The sequence below is a fragment of the Nilaparvata lugens genome, chromosome 5 (genome assembly GCF_014356525.2).
Source record: "Nilaparvata lugens isolate BPH chromosome 5, ASM1435652v1, whole genome shotgun sequence".
Classification (NCBI taxonomy): Eukaryota; Metazoa; Arthropoda; class Insecta; order Hemiptera; family Delphacidae; genus Nilaparvata; species Nilaparvata lugens.
In genome coordinates this window covers 72,981,221-73,002,833 of record NC_052508.1, presented here as the reverse complement: position 1 = coordinate 73,002,833, position 21,613 = coordinate 72,981,221, and the positions used below count along the sequence as shown (strand labels likewise).

The 21,613-nt window shown below is 34.6% G+C and overlaps 1 protein-coding gene across 2 annotated transcripts in view; it reads left to right on the top strand.

Annotated features, from left to right (window-relative positions):
• LOC111047939 (brefeldin A-inhibited guanine nucleotide-exchange protein 1) overlaps positions 1 to 21,613 on the top strand; it is a 130,775-nt gene that overhangs the window by 2,655 nt on the left and 106,507 nt on the right. Inside the window, exons 1-5 of one of the 2 annotated variants that reach the window (XM_039429243.1) lie at positions 2,351 to 2,678; positions 8,191 to 8,372; positions 9,710 to 9,856; positions 17,482 to 17,661; positions 20,750 to 20,927. In XM_039429243.1, the coding sequence (XP_039285177.1) occupies positions 2,480 to 2,678; positions 8,191 to 8,372; positions 9,710 to 9,856; positions 17,482 to 17,661; positions 20,750 to 20,927 (886 nt within the window). In that variant the 5' untranslated portion in view covers positions 2,351 to 2,479. Of the gene's footprint in view, positions 1 to 2,350; positions 2,679 to 8,190; positions 8,373 to 9,709; positions 9,857 to 17,481; positions 17,662 to 20,749; positions 20,928 to 21,613 lie in introns of those variants that run through there. The other variant, XM_039429244.1, reaches the window with a different exon arrangement.

Genomic DNA, 21,613 nt, shown 5'->3' with positions numbered 1-21,613 from the left:
TATATTAACCAAAACAGTGTATTTATAATATAAACAGAGATTTTAAAATTTAATTTTTGTAAAAAGAAGTAGAAGGTGATTTCTAGGAAGGTACTTATTCCATTTTATTTCCATTAATTGAAGTTTTCATAATTATAAACAGAATATAAGTTATGTTCCCTCTCCCAATTTATAGAATAGGCCTAGTTAGAGCTGACGCAGCGATATGTACTGGATTGTATTCTTTATTAATGTATAGGCCTACAATAAGTACATAATCACGGTTAAAATTTAACCGGCTGTTGTGCAACCGGTACTTTTTGTCACTCAAGCAATGTTTATGACCATTTTCATTCATATGAAACCAATTCCTATTGCAATTAGACCCCGCCCATCTCTTTGTTATCTCTTGACAATATGCGCTCTACTTTGAAGTGCTACACGCGAAATTTCGACATGTTTGACATTGATTTCATTAATTTTTTATAATAATGGTTACCTGAACAATGTTTTTATTTATTAATAAATTATGTAAAATGATGATATTCTGATTTAACATTGATCATACACCTATTAGGCTGTGTTAGGGCCTTACACAAAGTCCACGTTAAATAATTAAATACTGTAGTAAAACTGTTTGTAGCACAAATAAAAAAACCTGTATTACATAAACTGTGTCATCTGCGCAAGCGCAGATGTGTAAGCCTTAGGCTGGTCACACACCGATTAGTCAAGACAAGACTATAGTGAGGTCCACGTTATAATGACAGTATTTGATCAACTTTTGGTTTTGCTATCCTTGTCTATCATTCGACAAAGCCGGTGGTACTATCCATTTCTAGGTCCAAAACAATGCCAATTATGTTTTCAACAGTGTAGAAATATAATTAATTAATTCAGAGAATCGGCATCGCTATTTTTCTATCTTTATCCACTGCCATTATAACGTGGACCTCACTATAGTCACGTTTAGTCACAATACTTCACATAGTTGCTCATGGAGTCATGTCTAATTGCAATGACTAATCAGTGTGTGTTGCGTCATAAGCAGCAATGTGAAGTATTGTGACTAAACGTGACTAGTCTTGTCTTGACTAATCGGTATATGACCAGCCTTACATATCCAATACACTCTATTCGTCATTTCCAAAGTAGTTTAATCCCTTATTTTACTAATTGAATAAAAACACAAATATGTTGTCAAATTCTACACAGTTTTATTCGGTACACGACCATGGTTTCGTGACCACACCGGTCACAATTATGGAACGGTTCTACAATATTGACAATGACTCAGTCGAATCCTTATTTTACTGTCAAAAATCAATAATTGATTCGAATTCAGTCAGAATTCAAGACTATTTCGATGTATTTTGTAATATTGTGACAAATAAATTATTGAATCTACCAATTTTGAACTATATGTGCGAGAAAAAAGAGTAAATCTGTATCTTATTCTTATGTATTTATAGTACCGTTTTTCTTTACTTCAAAGAGAAATAAATACATGTTCAAAGTTTCAGACAAATATTCTCGAACTGTGTGTTCATAAAGTTTGTATAGCTGTTAATATTGATGTTGTGGAACTTCTTCATAATTGAAGAGACTTAGAAATTGTCAAAAAATCCACTTAATTTAAATAAAAATTATTATTTAACAGGAGTACAGCACAGAAAAATATCTCAAGTATCTTGAATTGTTTGTTCATACTTTTGAATTCCCCGCTGTTCAGTAGAGAATTAATAAAATATGTTCCCCGATGAATCTAGCTAAAAATGTAATTGTTATCTGTTACAACATGGATACCATAAATTTCAAGTCAATATTCAAATTATTCAAAACACTTTCTCATAATTTTCAACGACTGCAATAAGAAAGATTCGTAAATTGCTGCAAGTGAAATATCATTGCCAATGCTATGAACTTGAAAAACCGCTAACTGAAAAGAACAATAATTAATAATCTATTTGCAGTTGGAAGTGAACATTTGTGACGTCATAGCTCTACTGAAACTCAACATTCGGTTCGCTATGATTATTCATTCTTGGCCGTGTGAGTGTGATTGTAAATATTCATCTACATGTTCTTAGCTCTCGTATAAGGTGAGGTGTTGTTTTGAGATCGTTCGTGGATTTCTCCATTTTTTGTGGTTTACATTGCAGTACTAAGGGTTCAGGATTATTCCCACCTTTAAAACCAGTGTTTAAAGTTTCCCGAAATTGTGTAGATCACCCGTTTACAATCAATTTGTGGCTGTGCTATTAGTAGGCCTACTCTAAATACAAACATTGAGCTCCATTTTAAGCAACCACCTCCATTCTAATTGGAATTCGTCTCTTACCGATAATTTCATCACGTTTGAAAGTTAATTCAACTAAAATGTACTTTTATTCGACAATAATCACCTCTGAAAAAACGTTTCTTATCTGTGTGTACCAAAATTTACGTCTGATAGTGAATAATTTAGTGAAAAGTGTTGCCGAATTTGCCATGTCAAACGATGAACATGACATCATCCACTAATGTCGAGACGGGCTGTCTGTCTGTGTGTGGAAAGATAACTGAATATGTGTTCTGTTTAACACCTGTTAAAAATGGCAAGTGTCTAGAATGTAAACATGTCAAAATTCAGGTTGTTGAGAGAGACTATGCCAGTGCTGATGAATTTCACAAATATAACCGGATTTTATTTGAAGCAGGTGGGGTATTTGTTTTGTGTTCTGTAAGTTGTGGAGAAAATTGTGAGTTTCCAAGAGAGCTAGTCTCTTTCCCCTTAATATATAAATATGTAACAATAACTTTTGTTCTGCAGTCTCAAATACAAATTATGCTTGAAAAATTGTACGGATATATTGCAAAATTTGTATTTCTTCGTTAGGGCTAATCTTGAATATAAATAAAAATAGAAATCCTAGTACCCTTTTTCAATATTGTTTCCTCAACATGTTTCGGCTATGATGCCATTTTCAAGTCTTGATCATCATATAGCCGAAACATGTTGTAAGTAAAGGGTACTTGGATTTCTATTTTTATTTATATCGCAAAATTTGTTTGCTGACATTCATAACAAACACGATTCCTTGAATGTAACGCTCCTGGTGTATGTTCTCATGGAATTCATCTGCATAATAATATGTTTTATCATCAGAAAATATTTTATAATATGGAAATTTATTCATTCATACAATAAGTACATCATCAAAATGATAGGGAGAGGAAAATAAGGTAACCTTGTGTTGTTCCTCTCCCAAATTTAGATAAGGTTACACATTGTCCGGAATAGGCTAAGTCTTGTAGTTGTTCACTTAACGAAATTTTAAGTTTTTACTTTCCTTCCCTATTACCATAGGTAAGGAAAGTATTGCTTTCCGAAAAAAATTGAGATACCCCAATTTCTAAATTTCTATACGTTTCAAGGTCCCCTGAGTCCAAAAATGTGGTTTTTGGGTATTGGTCTGTGTGTGTGTGTGTATGTGTGTGTGTGTGTGTGTGTGTGTGTGTGTGTGTGTGTGTGTGTGTGGTGTGTGTGTGTGTGTGTGTGTGTGTGTATGAGTGTATGTGCGTTTGTGTAAACGATATCTCATCTCCCAATTAACGGAATGACTTGAAATTTGAAACTTAAGGTCCTTTCACTATAAGGATCCGACACGAACAATTTCGATCAAATGCTATTCAAGATGGCGGCTATAATGGCGAAAATGTTGTCAAAAACAGGGTTTTTCGTGATTTTCTCGGAAACGGCTCCAACGATTTTGATCAAATTCATACCTAAAATAGTCATCGATAAGCTCTATCAACTGCCACAAGTCCCATATCTGTAAAAATTTCAGAAGCTCCGCCCCATTAATGCAGATAGATTCCAAATTATCAGGCTTCAGATACAATTGAAACAAAAAAAATCAAGTGGAGTAGATTGAGCATGAAAATCTCTACAATTAATGTTCAGTAACATTTTCACCTAAAATTGAAATTAAGATTTAAATTCGAGAAAATGTGATTATTCAATTGCAAATTATTGTTGATTCTATTAAATCATTCACTATAAAGAAATAGCAGACCTCATATATTATGTGTCTCCAGCGTTATTGCCCTGTCACCAGCTGGCTCAAATCTTTGAATAGTAGACTTGAGATGCGCGGGAACACTAGCGTCAGGTGATCAATTTTCATAACGGCAAGGAAAGTTGTGTGAGTGCGCCACACCAGATTTTTAAATTTGTTCACAAAGTAGATTTTCAAATTTAGATGCTATAAAAAAAAGAACGAATATTATTATCACTAAAATAGGAAATATTAACATATCGAAGAAATAATGTTGAAGAAGTTTCAGTAAGAGCTTTGTAATTGAGCAAACTACAAGATTTGGCCTGATTCTTTCAATTTCTATTCTAGAAGTTTTAATAGATTCGACCATTCATTATCACCAATTTTATTTACTTTTATTATTGATAATTGTAATTTGGTGTAGGGAGCCGATTTCTCAAACAAAATTACATTTTTTAATAAAAGTTCCAATTGATTATCATCAAAGCTATTCACTATTTTGAGAATTTTAATTTGATAACTTGTGAGTCAGCTTCTCAAAGAACTAAGTTAACTATTAGTTTTGGAAGTGCTAGTAGCTTATTATTATCATTAAATTACATAAACTATTCACAATTCCTATCAACTCTTGCTTATTGTAAAATACTCATTATTTCTGTCAGAATAAACTAGAAACTTTCAACTGCTGTTTGAATAAACAATACTTTGAACAAACAAGCAAACAATAACTGAAATAATACAGGGTGACACAGAATAATGGGAACTTAAAAACGCCATAAAACATTAGTGGGAAGGGCAAAAATGATTTTATTCAAACTAATGTAAAGTTCAAGACTTGCCATTTGAGACTTATTAATAACATCTATCACTTTTTGACAAATTCTTTAAGATGGCTTCCCCCCTGAACGAATACACTCTTGAAATCTGTGTTGACGATTCCTCATTGATCGCTGCAACATCTCCGTTTCCTGGTCCCGCATGATCTGTCCACCTGCGATTTTCTGTTTGTGGAGCTATTTCAAATCAAACGTTTTGACAACTTGACCAATAACTGTGTTTGAATCATAACAGGCAATTCAAAATTAAATTAACAATATTCCAGCTGAAATGTTGCAGGAATCTCAACACAGATAATTCAAGAGTGTATTCGTTCAGGAGGAAGCCATCTTGAAGAAGTAATTGTCAAAAAGTGATAGATGTTATAAATAATTCTTAAATGGCAAGTCTTGAACTTTACATTGGTTAGATTAAAATAATGTTTGGCCTTCCCACTAATGTTTTATGGCGTTTTAAAAGTTCCCGTTATTCCGTGTCACTCTGTATAAGGAGGCTTGTCAGTTTGCGGAAGATATACTTGACAGTAGAAAAAGCATCTATTATTAAACGAATCTAGAGCAGTTTTGATAAGAGAGACTTGTACTTATAGTAATTTATTATCCAGTTCATTAATACTTGAATGGGCACTTCGCCTTATCTCTTGAATTATCATAAGCGTATTTGTTCATTTATGTTTGAATAGATCCTGGTAAATTGCAGTTTAACATCTTCAGAGAAAAATTTTCAGCCTTAATAGTGTTGATAAAACATAGTGTTTGGTTGATAAATAGTGTTTAGTAGATAAAGTAGACATAGTGTTTAGTTGATAAATCATAGTGTTTCTCCAAGGCAGTGGAGAAAGATAGGGGAACAGCGATGCTGATTCTCTGCCTTCTACAGAGAACAGCTGATACTGGTATATCTGATGTAATATCAACTGTTCGTTCTTGTATGAAGTAACCATATTTTATTCGTCAAAAAAAATTTCAATGCTTAATGGCAGTGGAGAAAGATAGGAGAAAAGCGTTCCCGATTCTCTACTTTCTACAGAGAATAGCTGACATCTGATGTCATATCAACTGTTCATTCTTGTTTGAAATAACCATTTTTCATTCATCAAGAAAATATATTTTTCCTACAGATACCTTGAAAAGTGACCATTTGTGCACTGATTGCAGGCCGCAAAGAATCACTTTTCCGCACTAGTGCGCAAAGTGAGTACTTTGCGTACTCCAGATTTGCAGCATGACAATGCAAAATAGTTAGTAGGTTATATGGAGCACCAGTGGAGCAAAATCAAAATTAAGTTGGTAACACTCATAGTGAGGCCCACGTTATAATATGGCAGTGGAGAACAGCGTTGCCTTGCCATTATGTGCTTTGATTATAGTCATTTCAATGCTAACATAACATAAACCCCCTTCAAGCAGTCACATAAATTTTCAATTGAATTACTCATCATTATAATTCAATTATTATTATTCAATTTAAAATAAATTAAGGTTTTTATTAATAATAAAGTTACACAGGAAAACATTTGATGGATTTCAGGGAATTTTACCCATAATTACCCACTTTTCATATTCAATGGTAACTGTAGGAAAAATTTAATGTGAAATACGTGCGCAAAGTTCGTTTGCTGCACTCAAGAAACCATTCCGCCCTCGCCTACGGCTCGGGCGTAAACGTTTCTTTCGGTGCAGCAAACTGTCACTTTGCGCACTAGTTGCACAAATAACTATTTCAATGCTTAATGGCAGTGGAGAAAGATAGGAGAAAAGCGTTCCTGATTCTCTACTTTCTACAGACAATAGCTGATATCTGATGTAATATCAACTGTAATTCATTCTTGTTTGAAATAACTATATTTTATCCGTCAAGAGAATGTATTTTTCAATGATTGAATAATAAATTTCCATAATTAATATTAAATTTGATACTTCTTGTGTAGTTGATATTGTGGAAACTATTCATATTAAATAAGAAGACTAAGAAATTGTCAAAAACCACAGATTTATTGATACTTAGAAAGACCTCTGATTATCAGAGATTGACAATGGTTTAACAACCGAAACCGGTCTTTCTAACTTTCAATAAATCTGTTTTTTTTTGACAATTCCTTAGTCTTCTTATTTAAATAAATTTGATACATTGTTAAAAAAACGTTCTAGCAACGTTGTAGAGCTAGAAAAGGATAGCGCTATCTGCTTTGTCAAATGATAGATAAGGATAGCAACACCAATATTAATCAAATACTGTCATTATAACGTGGATCTTACTAAAGATAGATTGAATTTTAAAAATTCCGGGTAGTCTAAATTCTGCAAGAAAAGAAGTGAGTGAAGTCTAATAGTGATAATTGTAAAGTTTGCACAGTTGATAAGGTAATTGTACGAGATTTGGTGTTGAGTATATCTTTGAATATTGATAAGAGCGTTGTTGAATCATTTCATTGTTGAATATAACTATCTTCATTCTCTTTGAGCGGTCATAATTTTGATTGGGAATTTCTAGTATGCTTCATTAATCACGGTAAAAATTTAACCGGTTTTTGTGCAACCGGGCCTAAATATTTTTTTAATTAATTTCTAAATTGTTAAAAAACGTTGTGGCAACGTTGCGGATCTGGAAAAGGATAGAGATATGTCGAATGATGGACAAGGATAGCAACACCAATGTTAATCAATTGCTGCCATTATAACGTGGACCTCACAGTACATGTAGGTTCAGGTTATTCTATTTTATAAATAAAAGAAAGTAGCCCTAAATTCATACTTTTTAATACCTTCTAATAAATAGCAATACTTCTCAAACTTGATATCCTACGGCACGACTCTACTCCACTACCTCGAGACTGTTTTCATTAGCATATTAGTGGTAGAGTATAGTGAGAAGCGGTGGTGGGGGAAGGCAAGTAGTAGAGTACTACCCCACGGTGCTATACCACTCTACTCTACTAAAAACTAGTACTCCACCATGACTCTACTCTACCATGAACGTTTTCATTGAGAGAGTTCACAAGATAGTTAGTACTTGCCCAGGGAACTCTACTGATGAAAACCAGGCTTTATGGATCTATAGCTGGGTTTTTCATGTTTATTTATTTATTCAATCATTCAGAATCATACAACTTACAGAAAAGTACCACAGGATAACTCACGCCCAAAACGGTTCCAATTCTAATTTTTACAACAGTCCAAATGTAGTTAGGTTATGTGTCACTTCAAAATTCTTCAATTACACACTCAATTTACAATCCATAAACACAAAAATCATTTTTAAATTGAAAAAATATTTCTAAATTGAATTAAATTAGTTACAAATAATTGGAAATTTTTTTTTAATTTTTCAGAGGAGATAAAAAAGGAGCTGAAAGATGGGGAGCAGGCCGAAGAGGAAGCAGCATCATCGGCGCTGCCCATGCCAAAGGACAGCAACTGCAATTTCACAGCAGAACGCTATTTCCTGCCGTTCGAGCTGGCCTGCAAGAGCAAAACAGCCAGGATAGTTGTTACTGCTCTAGATTGTCTACAGGTTAGTATTGTCCTGCAAGTATTCTAAGGCCGGGTTTCACCAGGAACTAAACGTGTCGTTAGCGTAAACTCCAATTAGCCCTTAACAAAATCGGATTTCACCACACGCCGTTAGAGCTAATGAGCCGTTACAGAGTTAACCGGCCAGATTTGGCCAGTTAACATCTTCTGTAATCTGTCGAAAAGAATGGCGGCGTTCTGTTTACTGTCATGTTGAAAGTAGCTTGTGAGGTTATGTTTAATTATTTATTGGCAGTTTTTACGATCATTTTTTATTACATTAATTTGTTGTTTCAATATGGAAATACCAAATGCTAGAAGAAGAGCATACTAATTGGAATTTGAGAATGACAGTGATGATGATTATGTTGTTCGCCGACCTAGATGGATAAGAAAAAGGGTTGATAATTTTAATAATTTGAACGAAATCGACTTATTTTTCAATAAGATTGACTAGATGAGTTCTTACAAGTTCTTAAAAGGGTTGATAATTTTAATAATTTGAACGAAATCGACTTATTTTTCAATAAGATTGACTAGATGAGTTCTTACAAGTTCTTAAAAGGGTTGATAATTTTAATAATTTGAACGAAATCGACTTATTTTTCAATAAGATTGACTAGATGAGTTCTTACACTGTTCGTGAATGTTGGGTCCCTTCTTCTTTTGATAGATTCAGGCAACACAACATTGACAGAATGGCTAGAAGACATTCTGTAGCTTTTGAAATTTTACTTACTTACAAAAAAAACAATCTATAGAACAATAATTATTAAAACACTACAGCCTAAATTAAATTTAATAAATCATACAACTAAAAAAAACTGCTCTATATATTATTATTAATTACTAAAATTTGTAGGCTATTCTCCATTCAATTTGGTAAACAAAACTAGTAGTTTTGGAATCTAGCAGGATTTTCTAGGTTAGGTTTTATATGCTTACAACGTGAAACAAGTGTCATGGCGGCTCACTGCCACCCTGATCCACTCTAATCTGTCGTTTCGTAATGTAACATCAGTTTTTGTTGGTGAAATCAAATCTCTTAATCTTTCGTTAAAGTCATCAGTTAGTGTTAACAGGAGATTACTAAGCGAAGCGTTAACGTGAATTTGGTGAAACTCACCCTAAGTCCCTTAAGCACCATCAAACAGAGATGAATCACATAATAATAAATTCAACCACATATCTCCATGTAATCGTAGATTAGCGTTAAACGTTGTTGGTGCATATATGGGCCTGGGATTCTATAGAAATAATCCTTCACAAATAGATTAAATAGAAAGAATTAACCTTCTACTCAGTTTCCATTACAAAAATCCCATTCATTTATTGCAGAAACTGATTGCTTACGGACACCTGACAGGAAATGTTCCTGACTCAGACGCTCCGGGGAAATTGCTGATTGATAGGATAGTGGCGACTATCTGCGACTGCTTCAATGGAACTCAAACCGATGAAAACGTCCAGCTGCAAATCATTAAAGTGAGTAGGCCCAGTTCAGTTCTGTTATAAAATTTCAATTGAAACTGGCTTGAATGTTTCTATAATTCACAAGCTGCAATGAGTAAATTTAGATAAGTTAGTTTTAGTAGCTGTAGTAAGGCCAGGGACACACAAGACGGCAAAACTGCCGGGCCGGCTGTTTCACCGGATCCGGCGCCGGTTGAATACCATAACACACTGCAACTGCCGTTCGACGGTCGCCGGACACGCCAGCAATAATAACAGAATATTTTCTAATGTACTTAGAGGTTCTCAGTCGTGTTTATGAAATGGTACTGTCAAGAACTAAGAATATAATATATTTCTTCTCAAGTCATATACATTTTTAATTTCTTTGGGTGAAACAATTATTTGGCTGAAATTCGAACGATACTTTGTTTTATATTTTATTTCACTTTTTTATAGCTTAATCATTTTTGCCATCGTAATTATTCATTCATTTATTATGTTTTTGGGACAACTAAAGATTTGATTTGATGGAACTAAATAATTTCAAATTTAACAACAGATCTTCGTTTTTAGAAATTGTATTCTAAATATTGTATTGTATTGATTGGAAATAACAGTAAACCATCAATTCAGCTTGTGAGGTTCTCCTTAAAATAGTAATTATTCATTTTTACAAATTTTACTGAATAATACACGTTTCTCCAATCATTAACATAGTTTCTGACAAATCAATTGTGGCACAAACTTGTTCTTACTTCTTAATTCATCTAATTGGAAGTTACTGTTTTAAATGGCGTTAGAACATAATTTGAACCGAATTATTAATGAATATGAATAAGTATAGGGTTTTCTCTGGCTTTCCTCCATTTCTCCAAATGCAGGATTCATCGTCAAACAAATTTGACGCCAGCAGTCTCTGGTATGGTTTTTGTCTTTATAAATTTCTAGATATCTGTTCCATAATACAGGTTTTTCATGAACTAGGCTTATTAATAAGTCTATGTCTAGATCTACACTCATGACAACTCTGGACACTGGACACATCTACAACACAACCACTTTGAGAGGTCAACTACGTATGAATGGCTGAAGAAGTGGTAGATGTAGTGGCAGGGCCGGCCGGCTGTTTTGCCGAACCGTGTGTTCATCTCCATATGTACAATGCCCTCCAACCTGCTGAACGACGAAACAGCCGGCCGGCGAAGTAGAGAACAGCCGGCTGTTCCGCCGGCTGATTTTCTCGCCGGGTCCGTGTTTTCGCCGTGTGTCCTTCTCCATGCCTTCCTGTGTACTTTGCACTTCACCCGGCAAAATACCGTTTGTGTGTCCCCGGTCTAAGGGCGAAGGGGAGTTGCGAACGTAGCTTCAAGCTTGAGAGCGTTTATAGTTATTTTCCTACAGATACCCTGAAAAGTGACCATTTGTGCACTGATTGCAGGCTGCAAAGAATCACTTTTCCGCACTAGTGCGCAAAGTGAGTACTTTGCGTACTCCAGATTTGCAGCATGACAACGCAAAATAGTTAGTAGGTTATATGGAGCACCAGTGCAGCAAAATCAAAATGAAGTTGGTAACAGTGACTGCTGTGGCTGCTATAGTGAGCAGAGGTGCAACGAAGCACAACGCGCTAATTATTAAGTAGATATTATAATGGAGGACAACGACAGCACAGTGCCACCACAGCACACACCACACAGCTGCCCCCCGCCATTCAAACACACATACATTATTCAGGCAATTTTACCCATAATTACCCACTTTTCATATTCAATGGTAACTGTAGGAAAAATTTAATGTGAAATACGTGCGCAAAGTTCGTTTGCTGCACTCAAGAAACCATTCCGCCCTCGCCTACGGCTCGGGCGTAAACGTTTCTTTCGATGCAGCAAACTGTCACTTTGCGCACTAGTTGCACAAATAATATTGTGCAACTAGTGCGCAAAGTGACAGTTTGCTGCACCGAAAGAAACGTTTACGCCCGAGCCGTAGGCGAGGGCGGAATGATTTCTTGAGTGCAGCAGAGGAACTTTGCGCACGTATTTCACATTAAGTTTTTCCTACAGTTACCATTGAATATGAAAAGTGGGTAATTATGGGTAAAATTGCCTGAAATCCATCAAATGTTTTTCTGTGTAATTTTATTATTGATAAAAACCTTAATCCTAAAATCCTAAAGTCCTCGTTGTCCTTGGTTATAATATAATTATAATGAATAATAATTAGCGCGTTGTGCTTGGTTGCACCTCTGCTCACTATAGCAGCCACAGCAGTCACTGTTACCAACTTCATTTTGATTTTGCTGCACTGTTGCTCCATATAACCTACTAAGTATTTTGCGTTGCCATGTTGCAAATCTGGAGTGCAGAAAAATTTTTCCCGCACTAGAGCGGAAAAGTGATTCTTTGCGTTCTGTAATCAGTGCAGCAATGGCCACTTTTCAACGTAACTGTAGGAAAAATAATGTATGTATTCAAATGGGTTAAAACATACTGCTCCACTGTGTTCGCCTCCATTTGAATACATTATATTCAACACTCAAACTTGAAGCTACCCTGGCCGCTCCACTATGTTTTCATAGTGTATATAAGTAAAGTACTGTTTCTTTACTATTTCATATTTTTTATTACTCAATTATTCAGCCGTATCCTTCCTCAGATGTTGATTTAAAAACAAATTTTCGTTTCAATAGAGAACATAATCTCCCCATTTTTATTTTATTTACATTATTATTATTATTTATTTACTCATACATTGATAGATACAATATCATTCTCAACTATGAATGATTGGGAGAGGAACAACAGGCTTGAAGCCCAAAACTGTTCCTTTCCCAAATTTAGATACAAATTGTCCAAAAATAGGTTATGTTTACACTCATGTTACTTTCCTTGCCCTATTACCATAGGTGAGGAAAGTATTGCTTTCCAAAAAAATTAAGGTACCCTAATTTCATGTTTTCTATACGTTTCATTACTTTCCTTGCCCTATTACCATAGGTAAAGAAAGTATTGCTTTCCAAAAAAATTAAGGTACCCTAATTTCTAAATTTCTATACGTTTCATTACTTTCCTTGCCCTATTACCATAGGTAAGGAAAGTATTGCTTTCCAAAAAAAATTAAGGTACCCTAATTTCAAGTTTTCTATACGTTTCAAGGTCCTCTGAGTCCAAGAACATGATTTTTGGGTGTTGGTCTGTGTGTGTATGTGTGTGTGTGTGTGTGTGTGTGTGTGTGTGTGTGTGTGTGTGTGTTTGTGTGTGTGTGTGTATGTGTGTATGTCTGGCAACACGATAACTCCATTCCTAATCAACCTATTGACTTGAAATTTTAAACTTAAGGTATACCATGAGGATCCGACAATAAGAAATTCAATAAAATTGAATTCAAAATGGCGGATGATTACTAAAAAACCATGATTTTACGGTTTTCTCGAAAACGGCTCTTCAAAACGTTTTCGTTTGAATCTCCTCTCGTAAACGTTTTCTTCAAATTTATAACATGGATAGCTATTTATAAGCCCTATCAACTGACATGAGTCTTATTTCTGGGAAAATTGCAGGAGCTCCGTAATATTCTTGAGAAAAATGACGGATAATTACTAAAAAACCAAGTTTTTCACGATTTTCTCATAAATAACTTGACCGATTTTTCTCAAATTCATACCCTGTATAGTTATTTATCAGCTCTATCAACTGGCATGAGTCTCCTTCCGGGGAAACTAATGGGGGGTCCACCCCATCCTTGAGAAATGGACTTTGTAACCTCATTCTCGTGCATGAGATAGCAGTTTATAAAAAGAACACATAGTTGAGATATTTAATCTGTAGAACAGCTGTTTTGACGACTTTAAAAAAATGACGACTTAAAAAAATTGAAATTCACAATTTACACAAAGGAAAAAGTACTCTCAAACCAATTATATATACACATATACAAAAGTCTGATCGTAGTTTCAAATATGAGCAAGGAAAGTTGTGTGAGTGTACCACACCAGATTTTTATTACTTAATTATTCATCCGTATTCTTCCTCAGATGTTAATTTAAAAAAATTTTCCGTTTCAATAGAGAGCATAATCTCCCCATTTTAGTTCATTTACATTATTATTCATTTATTTATACATACAATATAATTCTCAACCATGAATGATTGGGGAAGGAACAACAGGCTTAAAGCCCAAAAACTGTTCCTCTCCCAAATTTAGACTGAAATTGTCCAAAAAATAGGTTATGTTTACACTCATGTTTATGTTTGCTTCTTGTTGGTTACTTAAGATTCAAAATAATTATTAAAAGTAAAAGTAATTCCTTGTCCTCAATACCTTTAAACTAGATGCATGAAAGGTGATAGCCGAATACCGTTTTGTAGGTCTTCTCTTTGCACGCTACTGATGTAGTCTACTAAAATCAACTACCAGTTGAACTTGCAGCCAACTAACAGTGAGCCTAATTTTAAAAATGAAATGCTTCCCTTGTTTTAATCTAATCATTATCAACTTTTCTATTTTCTTGGGGGAATCTAGTGCAGTTTATCAATTATCCAGTAACCTAATAGATGACGTATTATAAATCCGGTTTAAACTTTCTGTATAGTTGTCAAGGTGACGTTGTGGTAGATATACATATTGAATGAAAACTATTCGATGTTAATTAAATATCGGGGACCGAGCTTCGCTCTGGAGTACAAAAGCATAAAAAATGTATCACGAAGAAGAAATTATAATAACATTCATACAGAAATGTTCTATCTAATCACAGTAAATTGAGATTAATTTCCAAAGGGAAGGCAAAAATTTCCCTCACAAAGGCCCAGTTGGACAAAAGCCGGTTAGATTTTAATCCTGATTAACTTCACGTGAACCAAATCAGAGAAGACCATTTCAAAAATATGGATCTACTGGAATTAATCAGGATTGAAAATAACCCGGCTTTCTTGCAACCAGCACTAAGTACCTGATTAAATGATTACAAAAGTTCAACAGCTGAGTCATAATTTTGACACAGTCCACCACACATGAACTCGCTCACTCACTTCCATCACCAACAGACGTAGAAATAATTATTATCAGCTGTTTTTCCAAGGATGAATAATAATTATCCTTTTAATGTCCTTCAGCGAGTTTTCCAAGGGATAAGACCTAGTTCAATCGAATCTGTATATTATAAACCTACTATGTTCTGAATTTCGTGAGAATCGTTAGAGCCGTTTTCGAGATCCGGTGAAATACAAACATATAAACATCTAAACATCCAAACATATAAACATAAAAACAGAAGTTGCTCGTTTAATAGTATAGGATTTCAAACATTTGAGATACTAGTATCGGTTGTTACACTATTATCAATCTCTAGTGAACTCAAGAGATAGATAATGATTTTCACACCATTATCAGCCTCTAGTGAAGCTTCACTGTATTTCTTTGAGTTCACTAATGATTGATTATGGTGTAACAACCGAAAATAGTATCTTCATAATACATTGCCTCGAATTGTTTTAATAAATTGGTGTTTTTGACAAAATCAAGTCTTTTCATACAATATCACACATAACTATTCGTGCTTCTCTATTGTTTATTGCACTCAATCAGTTGTGGATCAGAATCGCAAAACATTATAATCTAATGATATTCAAATATTAACCCTTGGATGCTTAACTCATCCGCAGATTCGGACTTTTAAAATAATAATTATTATCTAAATTTGGGAGAGAAATAGTACAAGGAGAATCCTTAGTATTCCTGTCCCATTCAGTGCTTCCTTGTAAAAAATAGAATTAGAATAATAATAATAAATGTATAATAACAACTAAATAGAAAGTATAAGATTTCAACTTGTTCGTTTGTAAATATCCACAAATGTTACTGACTTTGATGAAAACACAAATAATATAGTCTATTTCCATTATGTATTAGATCAATACAGAGTGATTATAAAAGAACTTTACAACTTTGAAAGAACATATATATTTATTAAAATTACTTACATAATTGAGAAAGGTGTCATTTTGTTACAAAACACTTCAAGTTTAAGGTGTGGGAGTTTTTTTTTGGTTCGATGTGACAGCTTTTTGTGTAGTTGAGAAGTTTATATTGTGGTAATTATTCATATTGAATGAAAAAGACTAATAAATTGTCAAAAAACACATATTTATTGAGACTTAGAATTATTGATTCTTAGAATATTTATGATATTTATAATATTGATACTTAGAGATTGACAATGGTGTAATATCCGAAACCGGTCTGTCTAAGTAACAATAAATCTGTGGTTTTTGACAATTTCTCAGTCTTTTTAATTCAACACGATGTGACAGCCATTGGTAATGCGACATCCATACCACCGATAATCGATTTCTTGCCACACTCGTACCAGCATATCAGGCGTAACTTGTGCAACCGCAGCGATCTGATTATGATCAGATTTTGGAGGTCATTAAGATTGTCTTGTAGAGACGGAAAATAAGAATCTTATCCTTAATGGAACCCCACAGGAAGAAATCCATCAGTGTTAAATCCGGCAAGCATGGTGGCCATGCAATTGGCCCTGCACAGCCAATCCAGCAAAATTGAAAGCAATTGTCTAGAAAATCCCGAACTTCTTCGTGGAAATGAGCTGGTGCACCGTCATACTGAACAAGATGAACAAGTTCCCTTTTATTTTCAGCATGACGGTGCATCAGCTCATTTCCACGAAGAAGTTCGGGATTTTCTAGACAATTGCTTTCAATTTTGCTGGATTGGCTGTGCAGGGCCAATTGCATGGCCACCACGCTTGCCGGATTTAACACCGATGGATTTCTTCCTGTGGGGTTCCATTAAGGATAAGATTCTTATCTTCCGTCTCTACGAGACAATCTTAATGACCTCCGAATTCGGATCACAATCAGATCACTGCGATATGACAAGTTACGGCTGATATGCTGGTACGAGTGTGGCAAGAAATCGATTATCGGTGGGATGTATGTCGCATTACCAACGGCTGTCACATCGAACCAAAAAAAAAACTCACACAGCTTAAACTTGAAGTGTTTTGTAACAAAATGACACATTTCTCAATTCTGTAAGTGATTTCAATAAATATTATGTGCTTTCTAAGTTGTAAAGTTTTTTATAATCAACGTCTATAACTCAAAGATTACTGACCTTATTCATTACTTCTATGAATTCATATTCAATTATTTGATATTCATTTTTTATGTAATACCTATCTGATTTGATGAATAAAACGATTTAGATTGGAGTGATGTTTTTTTAATAATTTACTGAAAATTTGTTGATGCGGCCAAATGTTGACTTGGATATGTAAGTTCTAATTGATAGCTTTTAAATGAGCAAGTGAATCAGCAATGTAATGTTACATACAGTGGAGATAGTTTATAGTAATTTATAGTTTTCATGTTTATTTTGGACTAGAATTTTGTGAAAATTGTACACGTGAAATTCTAACCTCATCTTGGACTGTGTCACCTTTAAATTTGGAAGACAAATAGCACAAGTACTACCTTATTATTATATCTACCAATGTTATTACATTAGTCTCATTTGTATTGCAAATAAATGAAATGAAAGTAAGATAATAAGATGCTAATCATTGGAATACTTGAAATCATAAGTGAAAGTTAGAGTAAGTAATTACCGTGTATTTGATTTTGTTGTAGGCTCTTTTGACAGTGGTAACAAGCCAGCATGTAGAGGTTCATGATGTCACCGTTCTGCAAGCGGTGAAAACCGTCTACAACATTTACCTGGCTAGTAGAAATCTCATCAATCAGACCACGGCACAGGCGACCCTCACGCAGATGCTCAATGTCATATTCGCTCGTATGGAAAGCCAAGCTGTAAGTTACTATTATTATTTATATTTAAATTTTGTATTTCCTGGATTATTAAAAAATCTGTCTAGGAAAGAATCTACAGAGTTCTCAATGGAGTTAGCTGTGCAAGTACTCATTTTGTAGCCATATAAAATAGACTAATCAACTGAATGAGATTCAGAATCCACCTCTACAATAAATAAATAATATATTTATTACCATTTGATTCACAATAAACATTGGTCATTGTCACAAGTATACAATCAACAATACAAAAGTCTACACAGCTAAAACACAATGAGTTTGGTGTGATGGACAAGGCAACACAACTCTACTCCCTAGAAATTATTTGCAGACTACACAAAACCCAGAAAGCTTCAAAACAGAAACCACTGTCATAACACAAGAAATAGAAGCCTGCTTATCACGAAGGTGGCTAGGAAGGCAACATACCAACGACACTTCAACCACCTAGCACCAAAACTCCACAATTTACTTCCTGCACACATCAAGATAATTGAAAACTCAAGAAAATTTAAATGCGCCGTTAAAAAACTGGAAGACATAATATAGAAAATATAATTTCGAACAATATGTGAGCTCACTTACCCAATGTATTTGCACCCCCACTCTAAATTTAATTGTATTACTACTACACCTGCTCTAGAACATGGGTTTCCCATAGTTGAGTAGGTTAATTTCCGAAAAAATGCAATTTATTGACCGAGTGAAGTGAGGTCTAAGATTCAAGTCGACGGTTTGGCATTTCTCTTAATGTTTAAGGCCGGTTACAGAGCTCGACCGACCGTCAGTGCCTATGTACCATCCTGATCGTTCGCATCGATGAATCAGTTTTACACATTCAGAGCTCGACCGACCGTCAGTGCGTATGCACCATCCTGACCATAAATCAGTTTTTCTGACTCACAAAATGGACGGCTTTACAGATTGTTCAATTACTTCGTAAACGAAAGATTAAAAGACGTAGATATCAAGTTCACCCGATGGTCGCCCAAAGAGCATTTCAAAGGGAATTTAATACTATTATATACATCATTGCTTGGGGTGAAGATACATTTTTCAACAACCTCAGAATCTCCATTAGAAATTTTGATGAGTTATTTCGAGCTTGTATCACCATTGGGAATATTTGCAGTCACTTTAAGCTACGGATCAAATAAATGTAGAAAATATTAATAATATATAATTTTTTCAATAAAAAAAAATAGAAATGATTGAAGAAATGTATAGAAAAACTCTGAATTAAATATGACACTATTAATTGAATTCATTCATTAAGCTATTCAATTCAATATCAGCTGATTGTCGGGCAGAGGTGTCAGCACATTGGTTATGTTACGATTGGGCTACTGATCAGTACAGCTCTGAAAGATTCTATTTGTTTCAATAGCGCGTCAGTCGACCGATGGAACGGATGCGCACGAGCTTGACCGATGGTCTTCGTAAGCTGTATAAAACGCATGGTCCTGACCGTGCGCGTGCGTGCCGTCAGTCCTGCTCTGTACGGATACATGGAATATCTATGGAAAAGACAAGCGCGACTGACGTACGCACTGACGGTCGGTCGAGCTCTGTAACCGGCCTAAATGTTTGAATGTTTATATGTTGCGCATTTACGGCGAAACGCGGTAATAGATTTTCATGAAATTTGACAGGTATGTTCCTTTTTTAATTGCGCGTCGACATATATACAAGGTTTTTGGAAATTTCGCATTTCAAGGATAATATAAAAGGAAAAAGGAGCCTCCTTCATACGTCAATGTTAGAGTAAAAATCATACTATAGAATTATTCATCATAAATCAGCTGACAAGTGATTACACAGATGTGTGGAGAAGCCAGTCTATTGCTGTATTTCCATAAGGCCTATAGTTTCAATCAGGTACTTGTGGATGAGAATACTGCGTGAGGTCTACTGTTCACAGAACTACTAGCTTATATTTGTAGTAAATTTCATATATTGTATTTTTGAATATTATGTACATTTTATTGATTAGATTGTTTATTTGTATATTAATGGAAATAAAATTCAGTTGTATTGTATTATCCAATAAATTTGCCATGATTATTAAGCTGGTTAGCCTATTGATTTTAATTGGTTGAATCAAGGATTAGGCTGGTCACTAACATTACTTTAGTCATGGGTGATACGGCTGTAGTCGAAAATCTAAACTTTGGTGACATTCAACTGTAAACCGTTGTGTGATATTTCCTTCCAACTCACGCTTGATTATTATCATAGAGAAAGATAGCATTAGAAGATATCCCATGGTTTAGGGCGTTTATGTTTCAATTTACAATGTGTACGTTCTGTGTACAGTAAATTGTTCCAGTTCCAATCATAAATTGTTCCATCACGTGACTAGTGCAAAATGCTCCCATGGAACGCCATTTCAAAATCGTTGGTTCAAGCTTTTGGTGCGCACTTATAAAGTTGATTTACACTAAAATGTGTCGTTTACTAGCTGCGTGAATGAAGAAAGGCTGTTTTACAAACTTACCGTCTAGAAAAGTGTGCTTTTTTTTATTCCATTACTCTCAAATTTTCTATAGAGAAAAATCCATTTAATGAATGGTTATCAAACATCATATTGTTGGTTATGTATTCTATGGCTATGTTATTGTAAACAGACAACTATCAGGGCATGCGCAGAGAAGCAAGCAATACAATTTACCACGCTTCGACTGTGGGGCAGGAATTTGGAACTGGTTTCTGGTACAGAATCTGTCAGAACTCTTCCTATTTTCACCTGGTAAATTGTGAATCGGACAATTTACCACTTTCCATGTACACAGAACGGGCCCAATGTTTACTCAAGCCGATAGTCCTATTGTTTTGGTGAAGCTATGTGACGCTGGTCGTCTCTCATACTTTACTGTTCTTACACTCTCATTCTAACAACACAGTCATAATAGACATTAGTCGACAATAATCGGTTTGAGTTAACAAAAGTTCGGCTTGAAATTTGGAACATAAACGACCTATATCATGGAATATGTTCTTATACTATATTTTCTCCATCTACTATTGAGTGCTATTTTATTACACATACTTGCCTGCCCTATGTTGAATCTCAAGTATTCTGTTTCAGGCGGATGAGCTTTCAAGACAAAAGGAAGAGAAAGAAGAGGAGCGTGAAGCACCAGCAGCAGTTGCAACACCAGTTCTCAAGGAGAAAGAAAATGTCGAAGTTCTGCCCGATACAGATGTTTCCAGTAAAGAACTAGTCCAAGAAATAGTCAATGATTTAGTTGATAATGTAGTTATAGGTAATTTATTATTCTTGCATCCAACTTTAATTAATTTCTGGATTTCATGATTCAAGTTGGCGTTCTAGTTTAGGTAGGATAATGGAAACATGTAACTTGAACCGTGTGGCAACAGACTTGAACCGTGTGAACACGTACTTGAACCGTGTGAACACGTACTTCCTTCAAACTGGGTTCCTATCCATCAGTATCAGTGAACGTGTCGGTACTTATGATTTCCATATGCTCTAATGGGACTATACATACTCAGTGATTACTCCCAAAAGAACTCATGATTTCTACTGTACTGGTCACGTTCACTGATACTGATATGTAGGAATGCAGCTTTATTATTCAGTTATTCTTCAATGTTTCAAACTTCCCACAGAAAACATGTGAAATGAATTATAGTCATGCTTGCATTTAGCGTATTTTCCTGCGGTTGATATAAAGCAAGTTATTCCTTGATACTGTATTCCATTACACATTTTAGGAGTATGTTTGAGTTTCTTTTCAAGTTTTAAAATTTTCAATTATCAATACAGTATTTTTCAGTTATCAGTGATGATTTAGTAAAGTACCGTATTCTTATTTTATTTGGTTTTCAACTTTTCTAAATTCTAAATCCCAAGTTTATATATCATATTTTGGACTCAAAATTGGACAAAAATCATGAAGCACATAACCTATTTTTGGACAATTTCTAT